The sequence below is a fragment of the Entelurus aequoreus genome, linkage group LG20, assembly GCF_033978785.1.
Source record: "Entelurus aequoreus isolate RoL-2023_Sb linkage group LG20, RoL_Eaeq_v1.1, whole genome shotgun sequence".
Lineage (NCBI taxonomy): Eukaryota > Metazoa > Chordata > Actinopteri > Syngnathiformes > Syngnathidae > Entelurus > Entelurus aequoreus.
Window position 1 is genome coordinate 24165532 of NC_084750.1, and position 26122 is coordinate 24191653.

Below are 26122 nucleotides of genomic sequence, written 5' to 3' on the forward strand. Positions count from 1 at the left end.
TAGGGACCACTGTGCTAGGCTATAGGCTACTAGGAGCTAACAGCTAACACAACAGCTAAGCACACAAGCTAGACATATGTAGGCCTAGTGGTTAGAGTGTCCGCCCTGAGATCGGTAGGTTGTGAGTTCAAACCCCGGCCGAGTCATACCAAAGACTATAAAAATGGGACCCATTACCTCCCTGCTTGGCACTCAGCATCAAGGGATGGAATTGGGGGTTAAATCCCCAAAAATGATTCCCGGGCGCGGCCACCGCTGCTGCCCACTGCTCCCCTCACCTCCCAGGGGATGATCAAGGGTGATGGGTCAAATGCAGAGAATAATTTCGCCACACCTATGTGACAATCATTGGGACTTTAACTTTAACTTTAATAAGTATCCTTAGTTGAACAATATTGCAGGCTAAAATGAACTTAACATAATAGATTATTTTGACCACTAGGAGTCACCAAAAAACAAACACTCCACTTCAACTTAAAGGGGTACTGCACTTTTTTTTTTTTTTAGAATTTTGTCTAAAATTCACACTCCTTGTGTAAAACAACATGTATGTTTTTCTTTTTTTTGCATTCTAAATTTTAAATAAATGCGTGCAAAAGTCTGCTTACAATCGAGCTTTTGGGAGTTGCTCTAGTTTACCTATAAAAAAAAACTCTAAAAACACCTCCATTAACGTTTTATATACCCGCTGTAAGTATATATATGTAATGTAGTAACAATCATAATAACATGTAATATTCACGTATTTTAATAATTTTAAGCATATTCATTTCACAGACGCATCACAATGTTCGCTTTTCCCTTCAACAACATAAGCATTAAGTTGCAGTAATGCTAAGTGCTAAACAAGATATGCGAACATAAAAAAAACAATCACTTACTGCACAATGTCTGCTCTAACTGGGATGCCGACTGATGGAATCTTCCTGTTTAGATGAAGATTAATTCAGAATCCTTCTATAGGTAATTAAAAAAAATGTCAAAGTTGCCGTAAACTAGCGTCTTCTCCGAGTCTAAGTTGGATGTCAAAGTTGACCAACTTCTCAGTTTATGTCCACAACCTTCTACTATCCAGGTGAGAGGCATGATTTATAATCTGGAATTAACTTTCACTAACACAGAGGCGACGCAGCAGCTCAAAATATCAATGTAGCAGCATAAGCCAGTTAGCTCTCTGTGATCACAGCGTTGCCAAAAATAGTTCCTTATATTGCTAATACAATCATGTGATGCATTTTCAGCTAACGGGATATAAATGGAGTATTGTTGGCGTTTTTTGGAGATTTTTTAGAGGGCGCAATAGAGTACCTCCATTAGCATTGTTAGCCGTCTCATACTCGCCGTATTTTACGATTTACAATGCATTAAAAAAAGAAAAACATATGTTTTTGTCTTACTTAAGGATTGGGAATGAGTGCAGTTCCCCTTTAAAGACAGCATATACACTATATTGCCAAAAGTATTTGGCCACCTGTCTTGACTCACATATGAACTTGAAGTGCCATCCCATTCCTAACCCATAGGGTTCAATATAATGTCGGTCCACCTTTTGCAGCTATTACAGCTTCAACTCTTCTGGGAAGGCTGTCCACAAGGTTGCGGAGTGTGTTTAGAGGAATTTTCCACCGTTCTTCCAAAAGCGCGTTGGTGAGGTGAAGAAGGCCTGGCTCTCAGTCTCCGTTCTAATTCATCCCAAAGGTGTTCTATCGGGTTCAGGTCAGGACTGTGTGCAGGCCAGTCAAGTTCATCCACACCAGACTCTGTCATCCATGTCTTTATGGACCTTGCTTTCTGCACAGTCATGTTGGAAGAGGAAGGGGCTCGCTCCAGACTGTTCCCACAAGGTTGTGAGCATGGAATTTTCTAAAATGTTTTGGTATCCAGGAACATAATTCCTCTTCCATCAAATTTCACACTCGGCACAATGCAGTCCGAAATGTACCGTTCTCCTGGCAACCTCCAAACCCAGACTTGTCCATCAGAAATTTCACGACTGGATTTGTTGCACAGGTGGCATCCTATGACAGTTCCACGCTGGAAATCACTGAGAGCGGCCCATTCTTTCACAAATGTTTGTAGAAACAGTCTCCATGCCTAAGTGCTTGACTTCATACACCTGTGGCCAGGCCAAGTGATTTATTTATTTATTTAGATTTATTGACTAGGACACCTGATTCTGATCATTTAGATGGGTGGCCAAATACTTTTGGCAATATGGTGTATCTGTCATAAAAGTGTTTTTATACCTAAAATTGTTATGATCCGCTGCCCGGATCATAGTCTGTTTAAGTTTTTCAAGTCACTTGTGTTTTCTGTTAGTTTTGGACTCCTGTAGTTCCTGTTTATGCACCTCTGAGTTTGTTACCATGGCTACGTATTAGTTTCACCTGCCTCTTGTGTTCGAGACGCACACCTGTTTGTAATCAGAGACATTATTTAAGCCTGCCTTTGCCAGTCAGTCGGTCTGGCTTCTTTGTTTGCGTCACGCTGCTGTTACGTAAGTTTTACTTGTATCCTAGCCCCTGCTAGTGATCTCTAGTCTGTGCTAAGTAGCAGCCTTAGCTTCAGGTGCGATCGGCACCTTGTTCCGTCGGTTTGTTTTCTGTTTTGCACCTCTTTGAGTGTTAATTTACGATTAAACCATGTTCCTACCCGCAAGTCCTGTCCGGAGTCGTCCGTTTGCATCCTAGGAGAACAAACCTCGCAGTAAGCTGCAACCCCGCCGTAACAAAAATTGTCCTTTGAGTAATTTCACTTCATCAAACATTTTCTAACCGTTTACACTACAAAATAATAGAAGTTTGTAATATGATTCACGCTGATATCATATCAGAGTACTATCAGTATTGGCCAGACTTCAAGTGTAAAAGTTGTATGGGGAACACCCGCATAGATAAATAATACTTACAGTGTTCTTCAGTGTCAATGAAATAAAACTTCAATTGTGTTACTAACTATTTACAAATAATCATTCTGTCTTACTCAAATGTAACAATTTCTTCTTGTCACAGCAAATAATGAACATATCCACTTCAGGTTGTTTATCCTTCAATGAGTGCGAAACAGAACGACAAAAGCATCAAAAATCTACAATCTTTGTACTAATTTTTCCTTCTGAGACACCGCCATAAATGATGTATGATATGAATTCAGACAAGTTACAGTTGCTGGGAGGAATCATTCTTTAGCTCCATCTAATAATTCCCAGGGCATTGAAGGTATCGCAGCTGGATTGTTTTTTCCAAGACAAGGGTGTCCAAACTTTTTCCACTGAGTGAAAAATGAAAACATGCCAAGGCCATTTTGATATTTTTCATCTTCATAACCAATACAATATATATTGTAACTATTGGGGCTCAACTCAATTTCGGTCTCAGTCATTAAAGTGTTGAAAATAATTCATATATATATATATATATATTTTTTTTTTTACTTTAAACGCTAAAATGTCTAAAGATCAACTTCAGTTCTATCCATCGACATAAAGTTATTTTTTAAAATGTTTTATGCCCCTTTTTGTCTAAGTTTCTTTATGGCAAAAACACTAAACATGCAATATTTCCCCCCAAAAAAATGTTAAAAGTGGAATATTTATTGTGAAGTAATTGCTTTTGTTTATCATTTTTTGAGCAATAACCGTACAACAAAAATCTGACTAAATGTCTCGGGGATCGAAAAGGCCCTCACAAGTGTTAAAAATATGTCATATATCAATATATATTATTATTATTAGAGATGTCTGATAATGGATATTTTGCAGATATTCCGATATTGTCCAACTCTTAATTACAGATTCCGATATCAACCGATACCGATATATACCGTCGTGGAATTAACACATTATTATGCCTAATTTTGTTGTGATGCCCCGCTGGATGCATTAAACAATGTAACAAAGTTTTCCAAAATAAATCAACTCAATTTATGGAAAAAAATGCCAACATGGCACTGCCATACAGTATTTATTATTGAAGTCACAAAGTGCATTATTTTTTTAACATGCCTCATGCCCACCTCAACCATGAGGAGGTTGAGGTGGGCGGGGTTGAGGTGGGGGGTAAGGGGTAGCGGGGGGTGTATATTGTAGCGTCCCGGAAGAGTTAGTGCTGCAAGGGGTTCTGGGTATTTGTTCTGTTGTGTTTATGTTGTGTTACGGTGCGGATGTTCTCCCGAAATGTGTTTGTCATTGTTGTTTGGTGTGGGTTCACAGTGTGGCGCATATTTGTAACAGTGTTAAAGTTGTTTATACGGTCACCCTCAGTGTGACTTGTATGGCTGTTGACCAAGTATGCATGCATTCACTTGTGTGTGTGAAAAGCCGTAGATATTATGTGATTGGGCCGGCACGCAAAGGCAGTGCCTTTAAGGGTTATTGGCGCTCTGTACTTCTCCCTACGTCCGTGTTCCACTCCGTACAGCGGCGTTTTAAAAAGTCATAAATATGACTTTTTGAAACCGATACCGATAATTTCCGATATCACATTTTAAAGCATTGTGAATATCGGACTGCCGATATTATCGGACATCTGTAATTATTATTATATACTGTACAGGTCAAAAGTTTGGACACACCTTCTCATTCAATGTGTTTTCTTTATTTTCATGACTATTTACATTGTAGATTGTCACTGAAGGCATCAAAACTATGAATGAACACATGTGGAGTTATTTACTTAACAAAAAAAGATGAAACAATAATATTTATATTCTAGTTTCTACAAAATAGCCACCCTTTGCTCGGATTACTTTTTTTTGCACACTCTTGGCATTCCCTCCATGAGCTTCAAGAGGTAGTCACCTGAAATGGTTTTCACTTCACAGGTGTGCTTGAAGCTCATGGAGAGAATGCCAAGAGTGTGCAAAGCAGTAATCAGAGCAAAGGGTGGCTATTTTGAAGAAACTAGAATACAAAACATGTTTTCAGTTATTTCACCTTTTTTTTTTAAAGTACACTACTGTTCAAAAGTTTGGGGTCACCCAAACAATTTTGTGGAATAGCCTTCATTTCTAAGAACAAGAATAGACTGTCGCGTTTCAGATGAAAGTTCTCTTTTTCTGGCCATTTTGAGCGTTTAATTGACCCCACAAATGTGATGCTCCAGAAACTCAATCTGCTCAAAGGAAGGTCAGTTTTGTAGCTTCTGTAACGAGCTAAACTGTTTTCAGATGTGTGAACATGATTGCACAAGGGTTTTTTAATCATCAATTAGCCTTCTGAGCCAATGAGCAAACACATTGTACCATTAGAACACTGGAGTGATAGTTGCTGGAAATGGGCCTCTATACACCTATGTAGATATTGCACCAAAAACCAGACATTTGCAGCTAGAATAGTCATTTACCACATTAGCAATGTATAGAGTGTATTTCTTTAAAGTTAAGACTAGTTTAAAGTTATCTTTATTGAAAAGTACAGTGCTTTTCCTTCAAAAATAAGGACATTTCAATGTGACCCCAAACTTTTGAATGGTAGTGTACATAACTCCACATGTGTTCATTCATAGTTTTGATGCCTTCATTGTGACAATCTACAATGTAAATAGTCAGGAAAATAAAGAAAACGCATTGAATGAGGAGAAGGTGTGTCCAAACTTTTGGCCTGTACTGTATATATTTTTTATTTATTTTTACTTTCAACTTCAGATCTATTTGCCATTTATAATTTTTTTGTAATCTTTTGAGCAATGTTAGGTTTAAAGTTAAAAAAAAAACAGCCTGCATGGCAGTTTTGTGTTATTAGATAATTTCTTGTTACATTTCACCCGTTTGATCTTTTATTACACTTACGCTTTTTTTTGTAACAGTATTTTATGTTAAAAAAATCAGCTGCGGGCCACAAATGGCCCCCGGTCCGCACTTTGGACACCCCTGTTCTATGACAATCTGGTCTGATACATTTAAAAATGCTTTTCAGACTCATAGGTCCTGAGTTCACAGTAATGCATCAAAGTAATTATAATTGTGAATTGCATACATTTATGCTTTTTCCATGGGAAAACGAGTACATTTGCAAGTGATATCCCAAAGTTTTGAGCGGTGTTGTATAAAACCGATTTTTTTTTAAAATCCTCAAGAGGCGTGATGAATGCAAACTTCTGTACAAGCACAAAAGTCCACGTTAAAAAAATATACGGCGTCAACGTTAGATCTCGCTCTCGTAAGTGTGCATAAATGTTTTTAGTGAGAGGATGTCAGGATATCTCAAAGTGGTTCTGCGGTACAAGTCCAGACCTGTAAGGATTTCAACATCTCTGACTCGAGCCGTGTGCATCTTCATCAGGTCTTCCACCCAGGTGGACTCTCGGTCTGATCTCTGGAGAAAGCGGTTGGGGACTTTTTAGTGTTTTTTTGGGGGGACATTTTGAGGAGTTGTGGTGTGTACTGCTTACATCGCAGCTCTCGTCGTTGTTGGCTTTGTGTGGCAGGATGAAGGCGGCACAGCTGAGAGGACCGGCACATGAATCTGCAGCCTGTCTGAAGTCCAAGCAGCTGGTCAGAACCACAAAGAAGTGAGTTGGGATGGGGATCGAACCGCGTGCAAACCTGCAGTTAAGATCAGAAAAAGGTTTCAAAAACATGAAGATTTGCTTATGTGAAAGCACAGAAGTAAACAAAACGTATGTATTTTGACTTTTAGACTTACCCAAAATTTCGGACTATAAGCCGCTACTTTTTTCCTACACTTTGAATCCTGCGGCTTATTTATGGATTTTTCTTCACTGATGGCCATAATGCAAATAGTCTCAAGGATCGAAAAGGCCCCCACAAGTGTTAAAAATATGTCATATATCAATATGTATTATTATTATTATTATATATATATATTTTTTTTCATTTTTAATATCAACTTCAGATCTATTTGCCAATTATAAATTTTTTTGTAATCTTTTGAGCAATGTTAGGTTTAAAGTTTAAAAAAAAAAAAGTTGTGTTATTAGACATTTTCTTGTTACATTTCACCTGTTTGCTCTTTTATTCCACTTATGTTTTTTTGTAATAGTATTTTTAGAATATGCCTGCAGGATGACTGATGGCCATAATACAAATAGTTTAAAAAAAACAAGCAAATAGACGTTAAAAAGGTGTGTTACTGTTTGTGCTATGGCGCCATCTTTTGGACGAGTTCACTCACTGCAGGTGATGCAGTGCCCTTCTTTTTTTTAGAGCTTTCAACCGGAAGTAGAAGTGCCGTTCCATCTTCTAGTCGGCCATAGCATTTCTACTCGTATGGCTTCTTCATTCATATTTTCAAGCAACGTTTGTAAGTCTTACAATATAACTAAAACCATTCTAACTTACTAAACCGTCCCATGTGTGATGTCTGTAGTATGTGTTTTCATGCGTATTTGTACGTGCTATCGTAATATAATCAAGCTAGCGTCGTTAGCATTAGCATAGTATGCTAACAGTTTTACAAGTTTCTGTGTTAGTATTATTAACTTACCATGGCCTTCTTTTGTATATCTTTATGTTCACAAATTCCTCAGTTAATTCACCAAGACGTCTCCGTGGAGTTCTTGAGTCTGTTTAGCTGATTGGAGAGCTAGCTTACGCAGTTTGGAATACTCGTAAAGACATTTGTCGTTAAAAGGTTACCGTGAATTGAAAGTATGCGGTCTTAAGGCAAAGTTCTAGAAAAAGGCAAATCTCTTCTGAGTTTAGTGTGGATCTATCTTTCAGGGTGTGATCACGTAGTACAGTACATTTCGGACTATAAGCCGCTACTTTTGTTCCACGCTTTGAACCCTGTGGCTTATAAAACGATGTGGCTAAATTATGGATTTTTCTTCGCTGAAGGCCGTCATACAAATAGTTCTCAAAAAAACAAAAAACAAGCAGCGTTTGTAAACCTTCTGTTTAGACTGGAGCTTTCAACTGGAAGCCTGTCTTCTAGCCATCCATAGCGTTTCTACTCGTATGGATTCTTCATTCATCACTCCCAGCAACGATTGTAGGTTTTAGAATATAACTAAAACAATTCTTACTTACTAAACCGTCCCATGTGTGATGTCGGTGGGAGTGTTTTTGTGCATATTTGTACATGCTATAGTAATGTAATAAAGATAACGTCGTTAGCATTAGCTAATATGCTAACACGTTTACAAGTGTCTGTGTTAGTATTAACATACAACGGCATTGTTTTTGTATTGTTTCAATTTCACAAATTCCTCAGTAAATTCAAAAGGAGTTTACTAAGTCTGTTTAGCTGATTGGAAAGCTAGCCATGACGATGACTTCTGTTTTGTTAGATCAGCCGTTTTACTGCCGTGTTACAGACACCGATTGGAAGCAATTAAGGTATGTAAATAAACATTTCTGTGTAAATAACTCATTTTGTAACGTATATATATGTGGCTTATGGTCCGGTGCGGCTAATAAATGGAAAAATATTTTTCCTTCTAAATTTTAGTGGGTGCGGCTTATATACCGGTGCGTTCCATAGTCCGGAGCCTCACAGTCTCTACCTTGGAAGACTTCGAGGTCTCCGACTCCTGCCACAATGTCAATGTCGTTATGGACAGGATCTGGCGTTTTGCCAACCGAAGGTGCTTAGATGTTGGCCACATACTTATCAATATTGTGAGTCAATGCTAACATGCTAACATGCAATCTGTTCTGACTCCAACCCTCAATCACCTGAGGAAGAAAAGGTCAGAAACCTACTGTTGAATCTTGTCAATGGAGTCCATGACGCCGTCAGAGTCGTGATCGAAGATGGGTCCAGTGAGTACGTTCATCCCATTTCTTTCACTGGCGTATTTCTTCAAAAGCACTCCCTGGAAATGAGTCCATATCCCTGAGAGCAAACGAGGGAGACAAGTGTGAAGAGTGTGAGGATAAAGTACTTTGAAAATGCGGGGATTTATGCAGAATATATTTCGAAAGGTTCTTACTCTTGAATGCAGGGTACATTGGAACAGTGTTGGTTATGAATAGAGCGTCGTATTTTCTCTTCATGTCCCTGGATAATTCTGTCAACACAGGAAACACATCATCATTGTGTGAATGTTCCAAAGCATTCACACATATGGTTTTCTACACCAAAATTCATCTATTTATTATCCAACTTCTTCTTCTTCTCCAGATTTTGGCTCGCTCTACCTTCCACATTTTTCAACCGATTCAACCTGTTCCAACTTCAAACTGTTCAGCCTATTCGGGAATCGTGGGCTTTCCCTTAACAAATTCCAAAAATTCCCAGATTTCCCAGAATTCCAGCTTTTCCAAGTAATTTTTCCTATTCAAAATTAATTGGCCATTTGTCAAACTTCCACCATTTCCACATTTTTCAACCGATTCAAACCATTCCACCTTCAACCTATTCCACCATTCTGGAAATTCAAACTACCCCTTTTCCAAGTTCAAAAAAATTCCAGGATTTTCCAGAATCCCTGCTTTTCCAAAGCCCTATTTCCAATCTTTTTTCTGGCGACTACCCCTCCCACATTTTTCAACGCATTTCAACTGTTTCATCGTCAAAACATTCCTCTTAATCAGGACAAAAAACAAAGTTGTTTTTTCAACTGGAAAAATTCCCAGTTTTCCCGAAATTCCAAGAATTACGTAATGCCATTTCTCAATTCAACATTTCTCGACCGATTTTAAAAATTTCAACACCAACCATTTGAACTCATTCAGACCATTCAAGTTTTTTACCATTTTCAAAAAAATTCCCGCTTTTCCCAAAATTCCCAAATTTGGGGGAAATTCCAATTGCAATTAATGGGACATTCTTCAAAGTTCCACAATTCCCACATTCTTCAATCCATTCAAACCATTCCACCTTCAACACATTCCACCATTCTGGAAATTCAAACTGCCATTTTTCCAAGTTAAAAAAAATTCCATATTATCCCAAAATTCCCTAATACCATTTACTACTTCAACATTTCTTGCCCGATTTAAACAATTCTAACACCAACCAATTCAGCTCATTTAGGACATTCATGCTCCTAATCATTTTCTAAAAATCGGTGTGGACCGGCTGCCAATCAACAGCAGGTGACGGAAAAAACAGCCCTCAGCGGGACAAGCAGGAAATGGAAACAAAATAAGAGCACTGATCGGAAATAAACACAAAACAAAGAAGCACAAACAGAAATGAAGTGACAGATCGTCACAGTTTCTCTCAATTCTAATGTCAGGAATCATCCAAACATGTCAGGAATTATCAACATTTTTTAGAAATCATCAAAAAAACGCTGAAATAAAAGTTTCCAAAAGTGCCCACATTAAAAAAAACACATTTAGTTAGCAATCTAGTACGACATGAAGACTTACGTGGTGGATACAAGAAGGCGAAAGAGATGAGTTTGTTTGCCTTGTAGTTGCTGCATGACTGGCTGAAGGATGCTGGGACTCTGAAGTCTGCTCGTAAACATTTCATCTCCGGCAAAGCATAAACTTCGACCTGCATGATGAACACACATCTTTTACATTCCCATTTCAGTACGAATTATTATCTCCTCTTATTTGTGCATCAGTCCTTCCTGGTGTCTTGTCACGTAATTAAAGTGTCTTCTTTGGGGACATTCTGACACTTATTAAACAAGTAGGTTTTTATTTTACCATATACTTTAAAATACTGACCTATTGCAGCGTCTATATCTGTACCTTGTGCTTGTTTGGCGTACGTAAACAGTCCCACCCCACCGGCTTGTGTTTCACCACGTCACTAACGCTTACATTGGCTTGGTGAAAAAGAGTAATGCGCCTGCCGGAAGAAGAATTAATAGAATTATAAATAATTGTGATATATGTAAATGTGACGATGGGACCGAAACTCAATGTAACAGAATAAAAGTAGCGTTTCTTTGTCACACAAAAATTAAAAAAAGAAAAAACCTTGAAAATTATATATACTGTATATACCATATATATATATATATATATATATATATATATATATATATATATATATATATATATATACCATATAATGTTGTCTGTCTATCTGTGTTGGCCCTGTGATGAGTTGGCAACTTGTCCAGGGTGTACCCCACCTTCCGCCCGAATGCAGCTGAGATAGGCTCCAGCATCCACCGCGACCCCAAAAGGGACAAGCGGTAGAAAATGGATGGATGGGATATATATATATACCATATATATATATATGGTCTACATATATAGACCATATATATATATATATATACAGTATATGGTCTATATATATATATATATATATATATATATATATATATATATATATATATATATATATATATATATATATATATATATATATATATAAATGGGTTATACTTGTATAGCGCTTTTCTACCTTCAAGGTACTCAAAGCGCTTTGACAGTATTTCCACATTCACCCATTCACACACACATTCACACACTGATGGCGGGAGCTGCCATGCAAGGCGCTAACCAGCAGCCATCAGGAGCCAGGGTGAAGTGTCTTGCCCAAGGACACAACGGACGTGACTAGGATGGTAGAAGGTGGGGATTGAACCCCAGTAACCAGCAACCCTCCGATTGCTGGCACGGCCACTCTACCAACTTCGCCACGCCGCCCCTATACATACATATATATATATATATATATATATATATATATATATATATATATATATATATATATATATATATATATATATATATATATATATATACATACATATATATATATATACATATATATATATATATATATATATATATAAATATATGTATATATTTATATATATATAAATATATGTATATATATATATATATATATATATATATATATATATATATATATATATATATATATATATATATATATATATATATACATATATTTATATATATATATATATATATATATACAAACTTATATATATATATGGTATACATATATGGTATACATATATAGTATATATATGGTATATATATATATATGGTATGTATGGTATATATATATATATATATATATATATATATATATATATATATATATATATATATATATATATACACTACCGTTCAAAAGTTTGGGGTCACCCAAACAATTTTGTGAAATAGCCTTAATTTTTAAGAACAAGAATAGACTGTCGAGTTTCAGATGAAAGTTCTCTTTTTCTGGCCATTTTGAGCGTTTAATTGACCCCACAAATGTGATGCTCCAGAAACTCAATCTGCTCAAAGGAAGGTCAGTTTTGTAGCTTCTGTAACGAGCTAAACTGTTTTCAGATGTGTGAACATGTTTGCACAAGGGTTTTCTAATCATCAATTAGCCTTCTGAGCCAATGAGCAAACACATTGTACCATTAGAACACTGGAGTGATAGTTGCTGGAAATGGGCCTCTATACACCTATGTAGATATTGCACCAAAAACCAGACATTTGCAGCTAGAATAGTCATTTACCACATTAGCAATGTATAGAGTGTATTTCTTTAAAGTTAAGACTAGTTTAAAGTTATCTTCATTGAAAAGTACAGTGCTTTTCCTTCAAAAATAAGGACATTTCAATGTGACCCCAAACTTTTGAACGGTAGTGTATATATATATATATATATATATATATATATATATATATATATATATTTTCAAGGTTTCTTCTTTTTTCTATTTTGGACTTTTGGAGTTTTTCCTTGCCCAGATGTGGGTTTAGATCAGGGGATGTGGTTGTGAGTTTGTGAAGCCCTTTGAGACACTTGTGATTAAGGGAATTTTGATTGATTGATTGATTAATTGATCCATTTTCTATGTCATTTATACGCATTTTGCATTGTTTTCTTTCTATAAAAAAGGGGTTTGTGCTAATATTTTTGGGTGTCTGGATTGAAATAAGTGAATAGTTTCAGCTTTCTTATGATTTAGAACGGTTATAACACTGTGAGGAAAGGGAATACAGCACCTGTCGGCTGAGCGTGTATGACGTCCACAAAGGCATCGCCAGATCCCTGCTGTAGCCACAGACGTAGTCAGCGTGCTGCAGAATGGAATACTTGGTGTGGTACTGTACTGCAGGTCGACCATATGGCAAATTCCTACTGTCTATAAGACAAGAATGGACACATAATACAATGTCATATTTATCAACTACCATCCATGAAAAAAAAACATCTCAGTTGGCATACTTTGGAAGATAATCACAGTTTTGCAATTATGCTTGCAATTTTACCACATTTTGATCATTTCAACCTAAAATTAATGGGTTTTGAGACATGTCTCCATCTTGCAAGTATACTAACTGTTCCCGTTAAAACAAGAGTGCGTTAGCATGCAAGCGTTTTTATGCTAACTTTTTTAGCTTCCAGAAGTTCACAGCACAGATAGCAGCACCATCAAAATTTCCAAAGGAACTTACTAGTTTATTTATCACACATGTGTGAATGTGTGAGTTACATACATATTTTGTATAATTACTTTATTATCAAAGTAGATGAATAAAATGAGCAGAAATAACTAACATTGTTCGCTGGTCAACTTTATCATCTTATTTATTTTCAAAAATAACTATGATTTTTTGATTGATTGAGTTATTGATTTAGTTTTGTGCAAACTGTGCAAGACAATTGCTTATTGTAGCTTATCAGAGGGGATGAAAGTGTATATGAACGTAAAGTCTATCTACAACACAATAAAGATAGCTTAAAAACCCTGAAATATTTCAAACTTCTAACTACTGTACATCAGTTTGATTTTTTTTAAATGAAACATAATTAACCTTTACTAATTAATCTGCTAATGTGTTACTTTTTATTTACCGATCCCGCGCTCATAAATGACAACTCTGTTGGCAGATACTCAACATATTTTCATGAAAAAAGCAAAAGCGAAACAGTGACGTATTGATAAAAGTGGAATGTAAGGTCTCCAAATGACATATTAATTTGCCCGGTTTCATGCTGTCCGCTGTTTTTAGGCTTAAAACACATACCTGTCTTTCCTCATTTCCTACCATAGAATCCAAATACTATATATGCTTCATCACACTGCCCGCTCTTCCACTGGGTAGAAGTAATAAGTACATATTAGTTCCTCTGTACTTACTACTTCTACTAGGTAGAAATAGTAAGTACATATGTGTTCCTGTGTACTTACTACCTCTACTGGGTCATGGTAGTACGCACATATGTGTTCTTGTGTACTTACTACTTCTACTGGGTCAAGGTAGTATGTACATATGTGTTCCTGTTTACTTGCTACTTCTACTGAGTCAAGGTAGTACGCACATGTGTTCCTGTGTACTGACTACTTCTACTGGGTCAAGGTAGTAAGTACACATGTGTTCCTGTGTACTTACTACTTCTACTGGGTCAAGGTAGTACGTACATATGTGTTCCTGTGTACTTACTACTTCTACTGGGTCAAGGTAGTACGTACATATGTGTTCCTGTGTACTTACTACTTCTACTGGGTCAAGGTAGTATGTACATATGTGTTCCTGTGTACTTACTACTTCTACTGGGTCAAGGTAGTACGTACATATGTGTTCCTGTGTACTTACTACTTCTACTGGGTCAAGGTACTACGTCATATGTGTTCCTGTGTACTTACTACTTCTACTGGGTCAAGGTAGTACGTACACACGTGTTCCTGTGTACTTACTACTCCTACTGGGTAGAACAGGGAGCATGTTGATTAAATCGAGCTCTCCTTCCACCTAGCTTCAGGCGTATGTATCGTGCTAACATGAATACTAGAGTGTGGACACAGATCATGAAAAGCTCCCCTGCTGCTTGCAACCTCTCAACCAACTATTTGAGAAGCTGTGGTATATTCTACCATAACAACAACATGACTGGAAATTGTCAGTTGCTTCTCTTGGGACGTTTTTTTTGTACGCGCTTCCCATTTTGTCCAGTGTGTGTGTATGTGACAGCGGAAAATGCTAGCATGAACACCAAACTAATTGCTCGAGGTGACCAGCAATTTTTATTGTATATAATTAGAAATTAGATGATATCTGTCTATTACCTGACACCTTCTATGTTAGCTACTTCTCTTTGTTTTTAATGTCTATTTTCTATTTTCTGCTGGATCTACTCTAATTTATGCTGCAGCTGTCACATATACTGTAATATTGTACATGGTAATTGTTATATACTGTATATATGATATAGACATAATATTATATATCAGTATATATAATATACTGTACATATATTATGTAAATATTACGTATATATGTTATATTTTATATCGCTATATTTAGTCTATTTATACCTGCATTGTCCTTTCTATCCTTACACTTTCCATCATTGTAACTGAGCTACTGTGTGGAACAATTTCCCTTGTGGATCATTAAAGTTTGTCTAAGTCTAAGTCTAAATTCTGAAAAATATAAAAGTGTTTGTTAAAGGGGCAAACAGCCCCTTTAACAAATATATTAACTGAAGCTAATTTCGAATTCATGAAACATAGGTAATGTTTAACATTTAACATTGCTAAGGAAAGTCTAATTTGATGAATGTGTCACAATAATAGTGGTAATAAGAAAAAAATAAATGTCACGGTGTCTACTAATTTTCAATAAAAGTATGCTATTTGTTCAATTCAAAGTACATTTATATGACACAAAAAGTGTCAACTTTAAAGGGGAACTGAACTTTTTGGGGAATTTTGCCTATCGTTCACTTTTTTCTTTATTGGATTTTAAAGATGAACAAAAAGCGCTTGGAAGATGCGACTAACGGGAGTCACCGTTGTAGCCTTCAAAGCCCTCTCAAACAACTTCAAAACCCTCTGTCAACGATTTATATACAGGCTGCAAGTATATACAGTCGTGCTCAATAGTTTACATACACTTGTAAAGAACATAATGTCATGGCTGTCTTGAGTTTACAAACACATGAGTGTGTTCTAATCTTGGCAGATTCGCTAACAAACAACAAAGACGACAATTTTTGGACATATGAGAATTCACAACTGTGTCTTTTTGAAGCTGAATATATGGAGGATGAACTGCTGCTTATTAAAGCCAGCACGACGGAAAAATGAGACGTTGGAGCAAACTGAAGCCGAGAGAGTGAGGTGAAAGTGAATCAAAGTTGCAAAATGTGGAACTTGAAGCCAAATGGAGTGCTTAGCCAAATAACACAGACATTTTTTTCCCAGCTAGCTGGACCAAATAGACAACTATCCATTGAGTGAGTCACACTTTGTATTGATCATGATGCACGCAGCATGCCATGCGTGTCATTACAACTACAGTACATACGTTGTCTGGCTAGCTGTGTACAAACAAAACATGAAATACTACTCTGTAATGGGCAGCACGGTGGGAGAGGGGTTAGTGCGTCTGCCTCACAATACGAAGGTCCTGAGTAGTCCTGGGTTCAATCCCGGGCTCGGGATCTTTCTGTGTGGAGTTTGCATGTTCTCCCCGTGACTGCGTGGGTTCCCTCCGGCTTCCTCCCACTTCCAAAGACATGCACCTGGGGATAGGTTGATTGGCAACACTAAATTGGCCCTAGTGTGTGAATGTGAGTGTGAATGTTGTCTGTCTATCTGTGTTGGCCCTGTGATGAGTTGGCGACTTGTCCAGGGTGTACCCCGCCTTCCGCCCGATTGTAGCTGAGATAGGCTCCAGCACCCCCCGCGACCCCGAAGGGAATGAGCGGTAGAAAATGGATGGATGGATGGAAGATACTGTAATATGATTGTTCATGCTTTTCAGTCAGTACAGATTGGTGTCCTATCGCATTGTTTTGTGCATTCCAAACTCAAACGCGTTTCGTGCTGACGTAAAAGCTAGCTTGTCTCTTTCCGTAGCGAGCTTTTACGGCTAATACCGTAGCACTCCGATGTGTTACTACGCTACAAAAAGATTTCCTCTGTGTTCGCTCTTACAATAACAATGTCGCTACAGCTCGGTTATTATACATGGTTACGGAACATTAATGAAGTATTGTTGACGATTTTTGAATGAATTTTAAAAGTGATTTAGTGGTAGAATTGATTGCTGACATTAGCTGCATTGCTAGCCACCAAGAACGAGACGATTTTTATATGTTAGAACAGTGTTTTTCAACCTTTTTTGAGCCAAGGCACATTTTTTGCATTGAAAAAATCCGGAGGCACACCACCAGCAGAAATTATTAAAAAACGAAACTCAGTTGACAGTAAAAAGTCGTTGTCGCAATTGTTGGATATGAATTCAAACCATAACCAAGCATGCATCACTATAGCTCTTGTCTCAAAGTAGGTGTACTGTCACGACTTGTCACATCACACCCTAACTTATTTGGAGTTTATTGCTGTTTTCCTGTGTGTAGTGTTTTAGTTCTTGTCTTGCGCTCCTATTTTGGTGTCTTTTTATTTTTTATTTTCCTGTAGCAGTTTCATGTCTTCCTTTGAGCGATATTTCCCGCATCTACTTTGTTTTAGCAATCAAAAATATTTCTGTTGTTTTTATCCTTCTTTGTGGGGACATTGTTGATTGTCATGTCATGTTCAGATGTACATTGTGGACGCCGTCTATGCTCCACAGCAAGTCTTTGCTGTCGTCCAGCATTCTGTTTTTGTTTACTTTGCAGCCAGTTCAGTTTTAGTTTCGTTCTGCATAGCCTTCCCTAAGCTTCAATGCCTTTTCTTAGCGGCACTCACCTTTTGTTTATTTTTGGTTTAAGCATTAGACACCTTTTTAGCTGCACGCTGCCTCCCGCTGTTTCCAACATCTACAAAGCAATTAGCTACCGGCTGCCACCTACTGATATGGAAGAGTATTACACGGTTACTCTGCTGGTTGAAAAACACAGTGTTAGAATGCAAAACAAATATATATTTTGTGTTCTTGTCTCTCATAATGATCGTAGACGATTGGCAAAATTCCAAAAGCAAGTGCAGCTCCCCTTTAAGTATACAGTTAACTTGAACGATTTAACATATATGGATATATTTCACATCAATGAGTAACATTTTACAAATAACTTTTCTATCTCTTTTATGTATTTCACTTGAAATCCAAACGATTCTGGCTTTTTATCGTTCTGAAGCGCTTATCACTGCATCATAATTGGGGACTAACCATCAATAGCTTGCATCAGTCGCAAGTTGAGCTCCTCCACTTGGTTCTGTAAGAGACAGAGCCAGAGTGACTCCAGATTATAGCCTCGTGCAATCGTCACTTTCAAACTTCTCTGGCCTCTACTCTTTACTCCCAACTGCAAGAAAAAAGAAAAAAAAAGTAGAGAAAGTAGAGAAACATTTTTTACTGCAAAGTTCAAGTTGTGGATACGGATAGACATCCACGTACGTTACTGCTATCACTGATCGTGTTTGGGTGGCATGTGTGTATTGGTGTCCTCTGTATAGTGTAACCAATGTAGTGAATTTAAATCTACGCTAATCAATAAATTAACAGACACATAATCCATGTCAATAAAAATTGCATTCCCGGTAAAAGTTAGAGATGCTACCTCAGTAGAAGCATTTAAGTCCCATCTTAAAACTCATTTGTATTAATAAAGTATTTCTGATTCTGATTCTGATACTCTAGCCTTTAAATAGACCCCCTTTTAGACCAGTTGATCTGCCGTTTCTTTTCTGCTCTGCCCCCCTCTCTTTCGTGGAGGGGGGGGGCACAGATTCGGTGACCACATATGAGTCGCTAGCTGTCCAAAGTCGGGACCCAGTGTGGACCGCTCATTTGTGCATCAGTTGGGGACGTCTCTGCGCTGCTGACCTGTCTTCGCTCAAGATGATCCCCTGCTGGCCCCACTATGGACTGGACTCTCACACTATTATGTTAGATCCACTATGGACTGAACTCTCACACTATTATGTTAGATCCACTATGGACTGGACCCTCACTATTATGTTAGATCCACTATGGACTGAACTCTCACACTATTATGTTAGATCCACTATGGACTGGACCCTCACTATTATGTTAGATCCACTATGGACTGGACTCTCACACTATTATGTTAGATCCACTATGGACTGAACTCTCACACTATTATGTTAGATCCACTATGGACTGGACCCTCACTATTATGTTAGATCCACTATGGACTGGACCCTCACTATTATGTTAGATCCACTATGGACTGGACTCTCACACTATTATGTTAGATCCACTATGGACTGGACTCTCACACTATTATGTTAGATCCACTATGGACTGGACTCTCACACTATTATGTTAGATCCACTATGGACTGGACTCTCACTATTATGTCAGATCCACTATGGACTGGACCCTAACTATTATAATTTATATATATTATATAAATGTTATGTCAGACCCACTCGACATCCATTGCTTTCGGTCTCCCCTAGAGGGGGGGGGTGGGGGGGTGGGGGGGGGGGTACCCACATATGCGGTCCTCTCCAAGGTTTCTCATAGTCATTCACCGACGTCCCACTGGGGTGAGTTTTTCCTTGCCCGTATGTGGGCTCTGTACCGAGGATGTCGTTGTGGCTTGTACAGCCCTTTGAGACACTTGTGATTTAGGGCTATATAAATAAACATTGATTGATTGATTGATATTATGTTAGATCCACTATGGACTGGACTCTCACTATTATGTTAGATCCACTATGGACTGGACTCTCACTATTATGTTAGATCCACTATGGACTGGACTCTCACTATTATGTTAGATCCACTATGGACTGGACTCTCACTATTATGTTAGATCCACTATGGACTGGACTCTCACTATTATGTTAGATCCACTATGGACTGGACTCTCACTATTATGTTAGATCCACTATGGACTGGACTCTCACTATTATGTTAGATCCACTATGGACTGGACTCTCACTATTATGTTAGATCCACTATGGACTGGACTCTCACTATTACCGGTATGTTAGATCCACTATGGACTGGACTCTCACTATTATGTTAGATCCACTATGGACTGGACTCTCACAATATTATGCTAGATCCACTCGACGTCCATTGCACCGGTCGCCCAGGGGGGGGGTCTCCACAACTGTGGTCCCCTCCAAGGTTTCTCATTGTTATCCCATCGGGTTGAGTTTTTTCTTGCCCTGATGTCGTTGTGGCTTGTGCAGCCCTTTGAGAGACTCGTGATTTAGGGCTATATAAGTAAACATTGATTGACTGATTGATTGAATCTTGCTTCATAATTTCTGGTTTCTTCCGACTAAAAAATATAAATGTATCAAATATTTTGTCAAACGCATTTTGTATTGCTATCGAGTATGTGTCTATCGCGATATATATATACAGTATTCGGTTGGTGCCTGTAAAATTACCAAATTCGGTACCCATCTCTAATTATAGTACACAAGTCTTACCTTGTAATGACAGCTGCAGCCGAGTTCATCGGCGTGCGTATGATCATAAACAGTTGTGGTTGGCTTGGAAACTTCCTCTGGCATTGTGGGTTTGTAGGGAGGGTTTCTCAGCAGGTGGTTCAGACTTCCGTATGTTCCGTTATTAGGGGCTGGGCTTAGACTGAGAAGATCTGAGGGCAAAAAGGTTTCCAGTCAGCTGAGGAAGGAAATATATCAAATATCATTTGTGCTTCCCAACTGGTCTGGACTGAGACCAACCATCACCCCTTACAGACGATCTACTGGGAATGTTGTTTTCATATCTGTTGCTAAAATGATCATATCTGCAAAGGGGTGCCCAAACTTTTTCTACTGAGGGCCACAGACTGACAAATCAAAGGATGCTGGTTTTCACCTTCAAAACCAGTACTATACATAGATGTTTTTCAAACAACTACAAAATGCAATTTCTGTATAAAATTCCATCTGAATGCTGACGAACCAAAGCCGAACTGAAATGCTAACATTTAGCATGCTGGTCAGATAGCATCAAATTACAAAAATATGAGCAAAATGAGCTAAAACAAAACAAAACAAAATTTGCATGATAACAGCACTATGCTACCATTGATTGATTGATTGAGACTTTTATTAGTAGGTTGCACAGTGAAGTACATATTCCGTACAATTAACACCCGAATAAGTTTTTCAACTTGTTTAAGTCGGGGTCCACTTAAATTGATTCATGATACAGATATATACTATCATATATACTATCATCATAATACAGTCATCACACAAGATAATCACATTGAATTATTTACATTATTTACAATCAGGGGTGTGGAGGGGGTGGGGGGGGGGGGGAAGAGGATATGGACATCAAGTAGTGGACATAGAGAGAGAGAGAGAGAGAGAGAGAGAGAGAGAGAGAGAGAGAGAGAGAGATCAGAAGGCATAAGAAAAAGAAAAAGTATCTGCATTTAATTGTTTACATTTGATTATTAGCAATCCGGGGAGGGTGTTAGTTTAGGGTTGTAGCTGCCTGGAGGTGAACTTTTATTGCGGTTTTGAAGGAGGATAGAGATGCCCTTTCTTTTATACCTGTTGGGAGCGCATTCCACATTGATGTGGCATAGAAAGAGAATGAGTTAAGACCTTTGTTAGTTCGGAATCTGGGTTTAACGTGGTTAGTGGAGCACCCCCTGGTGTTGTGGTTATGGCGGTCATTTACGTTAAGGAAGTAGTTTGACATGTACTTCGGTATCAGGGAGGTGTAGCGGATTTTATAGACTAGGCTCAGTGCAAGTTGTTTAACTCTGTCCTCCACCTTGAGCCAGCCCACTTTAGAGAAGTGGGTAGGAGTGAGGTGGGATCTGGGGTGGAGGTCTAGAAGTAACCTGACTAGCTTGTTCTGAGATGTTTGGAGTTTAGATTTGAGGGTTTTGGAGGTGCTAGGGTACCAGGAGGTGCATGCGTAATCGAAAAAGGGTTGAACGAGAGTTCCCGCCAGAATCCTCAAGGTGCTTTTGTTGACCAGAGAGGAAATTCTGTAGAGAAATCTCGTTCGTTGGTTAACCTTTTTGATTACCTTGGTTGCCATTTTATCACAGGAAAGGTTAGCCTCTAGAATGGAACCTAGGTAGGTGACCTCATCTTTCCTGGTGACGACACTGTCACCTACTTTTATGGTGAAGTCATTGACTTTCTTAAGTTTGATGTGGGACCCAAACAGGATGGATTCTGTTTTACCCAAGTGGATGGATAGCTTGTTGTCAGCAAGCCAGGTGCAAGTTCTACACAGCTCAGCACTGAGGATTTTCTCCACCTGTGACTTGTCCTTGCCGGATACCAGCTGGGCAGAGTCATCCGCAAACAAAAACAATTCACAGTCGCATGCAGATGACATGTCGTTTATGTATATTAGGAACAGTAAAGGTCCCAATATACTGCCTTGGGGGACTCCACAGCTCACCGAGAGGGGGGGGGGGACACGGTGCCGTTCACCTCTACCACCTGCTCCCTCCCCTCCAAGTAAGACTGCATCCAGCTCCAAGAGGTTTTGTTAAATCCGATTGCTCTGAGCTTATCCAACAGTATAGCGTGGTTAACGGTGTCAAAGGCCTTCTGAAGGTCCAGCATGATCATGCCGCAGTATTTGCCCGCGTCCACCTCATGTTTGATGTGGTCGGTCAGATAGAGAAGACATGTGTCAGTGGAGTGGTTAGTTCTAACAACCTATGCTAACAATAGCATGCTTAAAGTTAGCATTAGTGAAATACTGAAATAATGCTTACTTTACCATGAATTGATTTACGTGGACCCCGACTTAAACACGTTGAAACACTTATTTCGGGTGTTACCATTTAGTGGTCAATTGTACAGAATATGTACTGTACTGTGCAATCTACTAAAAAAAGTTTCAATCATATGACAAAAAAAAAAAAAAGATAGCATACTAACGGATATTATTTGTCAAGTAACAAAATATTTGACGCTGAGGTGTTTACCTGCAAAATTAGCACAAAAAAGTAGCATGCTTACAGTAATATGCTACCATGCTAACAATAGCATGCTTACAGTTGGCATTAGAGAAATACCAAAATATACTGTATAACAGTGGTCCCCAACCTTTTTGTACTTGGGGACCGGTCAATGCTTGAAAATTTGTCCCATGGACCGGGGGGGGGGGGGGTAGTTAAAAAAAAAAAAAAAAGTTTTTTTTGTTGTTGTTTTTTTGTCATAAAGAAATACAATCATGTGTGCTTACGGACTGTATCCCCGCAGACTGTATTGATTTATATTGATATATAATGTATATCTTGGGTTTTTTATGTTTATTTAATTAAAAAAAAAAAAAAAATTAAATAAAAATAAAAAAATAAAAAAAATAATTAAAAAAAAAAATATATATATATATATATATATATATATATATATATATATATATATATATATATATATATATATATATATATATATATATATATATATATTTTAAATTTCTTGTGCGGCCGCGGCCCGGTACCAATCGGTCCACGGACCGGTACCGGGCCGCGGCCCGGTGGTTGGGGAGCACTGCTGTATAACAATGAGGTGAATACCTGGTAAATTGCTAAAAAAAAATCTAGCATGTTAGTTTTAGCATGTCAAAATGATTAGTCACATGCGCCTATGCCAAATATATTACTCCGAGGTGTGCATCTGAAAATGTTGTCTAGTCTAGTGGTTAGAGTGTCCGCCCTGAGATCGGTAGGTCATGAGTTCAAACCCCGGCCGAGTCATATCAAAGACTATAAAAATGGGACCCATGATCTCCCTGCTTGGCACTCAGCATCAAAGGTTGGAATTGGGGGTTGAATCACCAAAAATGATTCCCGGGCGCGGCCACCGCTGCTGCTCACTGCTCCCCTCACCTCCCAGGGGGTGATCAAGGGTGATAGGTCAAATGCAGAGAATAATTTCGCCACACCTAGTGTGTGACAATCATTGGTACTTTAACTTCAACTAATATGATTGCCTGCTAATGTTAGCATGCATCAAGTAGGGCAAGTACAAGAAGGGCATGAGCAGACTTTTTTTTCCTGAGCAAGCTTAGGTCATTTAATGTGTGCAGCAAGCTGTTGGAGATCTTTTATCAGTCTGTTGTGGCCAGTGCCCTGTACTTTGCAGTGGTTTGTTGGGGGAACAGCACCAGCAAAAGGGACTTAAACTGGATTGACAAACTGATCAATCCAGTTTAAGTCCTAGTACCCGCACTCTTTTACTACGAAGCCACATTGTTATAACACGTGGCTTGGCATTGTCTTGCTGAAATAAGCAGGGGCATCCATGAAAAAGACGTTGCTTGGATGGCAACATATGTTGCTCATCGCAGCATTAATGGTGCCTTGACAGATGTGTAAGTTACCCATGCCTTGGGCACTAATACACCCCCATACCATCACAGATGCTGGCTTTTGAACTTTGCGCCTATAAAAGTCTGGATGGTTCTTTTCCTCTTTGGTCCGGAGGACACAACATCCACAGTTTCCAAAAACAATTTGAAATGTGGACTTGTCAGACCACAGAACACTTTTCCACTATGCATCAGATGAGCTCGGGCCCAGCAAAGCCGGCGGCGTTTCTGGGTGTTGTTGATAAATGGCTTTCGCTTTGCATAGTAGAGTTTTAACTTGCACTTACAGATGTAGTGACAAACTGTAGTAACTAACAGTGGTTTTCTGAAGTGTTCCTAAGTCCATGTGGTGATATCCTTTACACACTGATGTTGCTTTTTGATGCAGTACCGCCTGAGGGATCCAAGGTCACAAGAATTCAATGTTGGTTTTCGGCCTTGCCGCTTACGTGCTGTGATTTCTCCAGATTCTCTGAACCTTTTGATGATATTACGGACCGCAGATGGTGAAATCCCTAAATTCCTTCCAATAGTTCGTTAAGAAATGTTGTTCTTAAACTGTTCAACAATTTGCTCACGCATTTGTTGACAAAGTGGTGACCCTCGCCCCATCCTTGTTTGTGAATGACTGAGCATTTCATGGAATCTACTTTTATACCCAATCATGGCACCCACCTGTTCCCAATTAGCCTGTTCACCTGTGGGATGTTCCAAATAAGTGTTGGATGAGCATTCCTCAACTTTCTCAGTCTGTTTTGCCACTTGTGCTAGCTTTTTTGAAACATGTTGCAGGCATCAAATTCCAAATGAGCTAATATTTGCAAAAAATAAAGTTTACCATTTCGAACGTTAAATATCTTGTCTTTGCAGTCTATTCAATTGAATATAAGTTGAAAAGGATTTGCAAAGCATTGTATTCTGTTTTTATTTACCATTTACACAACATGCCAACTTCAAGAGAAATTAAATGGTTTTCACTTCACAGGTGTGCTTGAAGCTCATCGAGAGAATGCCAAGAGTGTGCAAAGCAGTAATCTATTTTGAAGAAACTAGAATATAAAACATGTTTTCAGTTATTACACCTTTTTTGTTAAGTACATAACTCCACGTGTTCATTCATAGTTTTGATGCCTTCAGTGACAATCTACAATGTAAATAGTCATGAAAATAAAGAAAACACATTGAATGAGAAGGTGTGTCCAAACTTATATATACTTGCACTACCGTTCAAAAGTTTGGGGTCACCCAAACAATTTTGTGGAATAGCCTTCATTTCTAAGAACAAGAATAGACTGTCGCGTTTCAGATGAAAGTTCTCTTTTTCTGGCCATTTTGAGGGTTTAACTGACCCCACAAATGTGATGCTCCAGAAACTCAATCTGCTCAAAGGAAGGTCCGTTTTGTAGCTTCTGTAACGAGCTAAACTGTTTTCAGATGTGTGAACATGATTGCACAAGGGTTTTCTAATCATCAATTAGCCTTCTGAGCCAATGAGCAAACACATTGTACCATTAGAACACTGGAGTGATAGTTGCTGGAAATGGGCCTCTATACACCTATGTAGATATTGCACCAAAAACCAGACATTTGCAGCTAGAATAGTCATTTACCACATTAGCAATGTATAGAGCAGGGGTCACCAACCTTTTTGAAACCAAGGGCTACTTCTTGGGTACTGATTACTGCGAAGGGCTACCAGTTAGATACACACTTAAATAAATTGCTAGAAGTAGCCAATTTGCTCAATTTACCTTTAACTCTGTTATTATTAATAATTAATGATATTTATCTTTGTGGAAACACTGATCATCTTAATGATTTCTCACAATAAATATATATAGAAACAGATAAATATCAATATGCAACACTTTATTTTTATATTTTCTCTAAGTGCACATTTTTCAAATTGAACATTTTCAAATGATCACTTCTAAGACAGTCTTGTGAAATCACAATATCCCATTTTAACTAGCTAGCCACTAACATTTTTTGAGCAAATCATGAATTACTTTGCACCATGTTTGTA

At 38.2% G+C, this 26122-nt stretch overlaps 1 protein-coding gene across 1 annotated transcript in view; it reads right to left on the bottom strand.

Moving 5' to 3' along the window:
• Positions 1 to 4880: 4880 nt before the first annotated feature.
• The window catches only part of enpp2 (ectonucleotide pyrophosphatase/phosphodiesterase 2), a 62673-nt gene continuing 41431 nt past the window's right edge, over positions 4881 to 26122 (bottom strand). The window contains exons 19-26 of the mRNA XM_062029684.1: positions 20220 to 20389; positions 17974 to 18109; positions 12856 to 12995; positions 10282 to 10411; positions 8895 to 8972; positions 8665 to 8797; positions 6390 to 6543; positions 4881 to 6313 (exon numbers count right to left, since the gene is read on the bottom strand). Coding sequence (XP_061885668.1) covers positions 6143 to 6313; positions 6390 to 6543; positions 8665 to 8797; positions 8895 to 8972; positions 10282 to 10411; positions 12856 to 12995; positions 17974 to 18109; positions 20220 to 20389 — 1112 coding nt within the window. The 3' untranslated portion in view covers positions 4881 to 6142. The remainder of the gene's footprint in view (positions 6314 to 6389; positions 6544 to 8664; positions 8798 to 8894; positions 8973 to 10281; positions 10412 to 12855; positions 12996 to 17973; positions 18110 to 20219; positions 20390 to 26122) is intronic.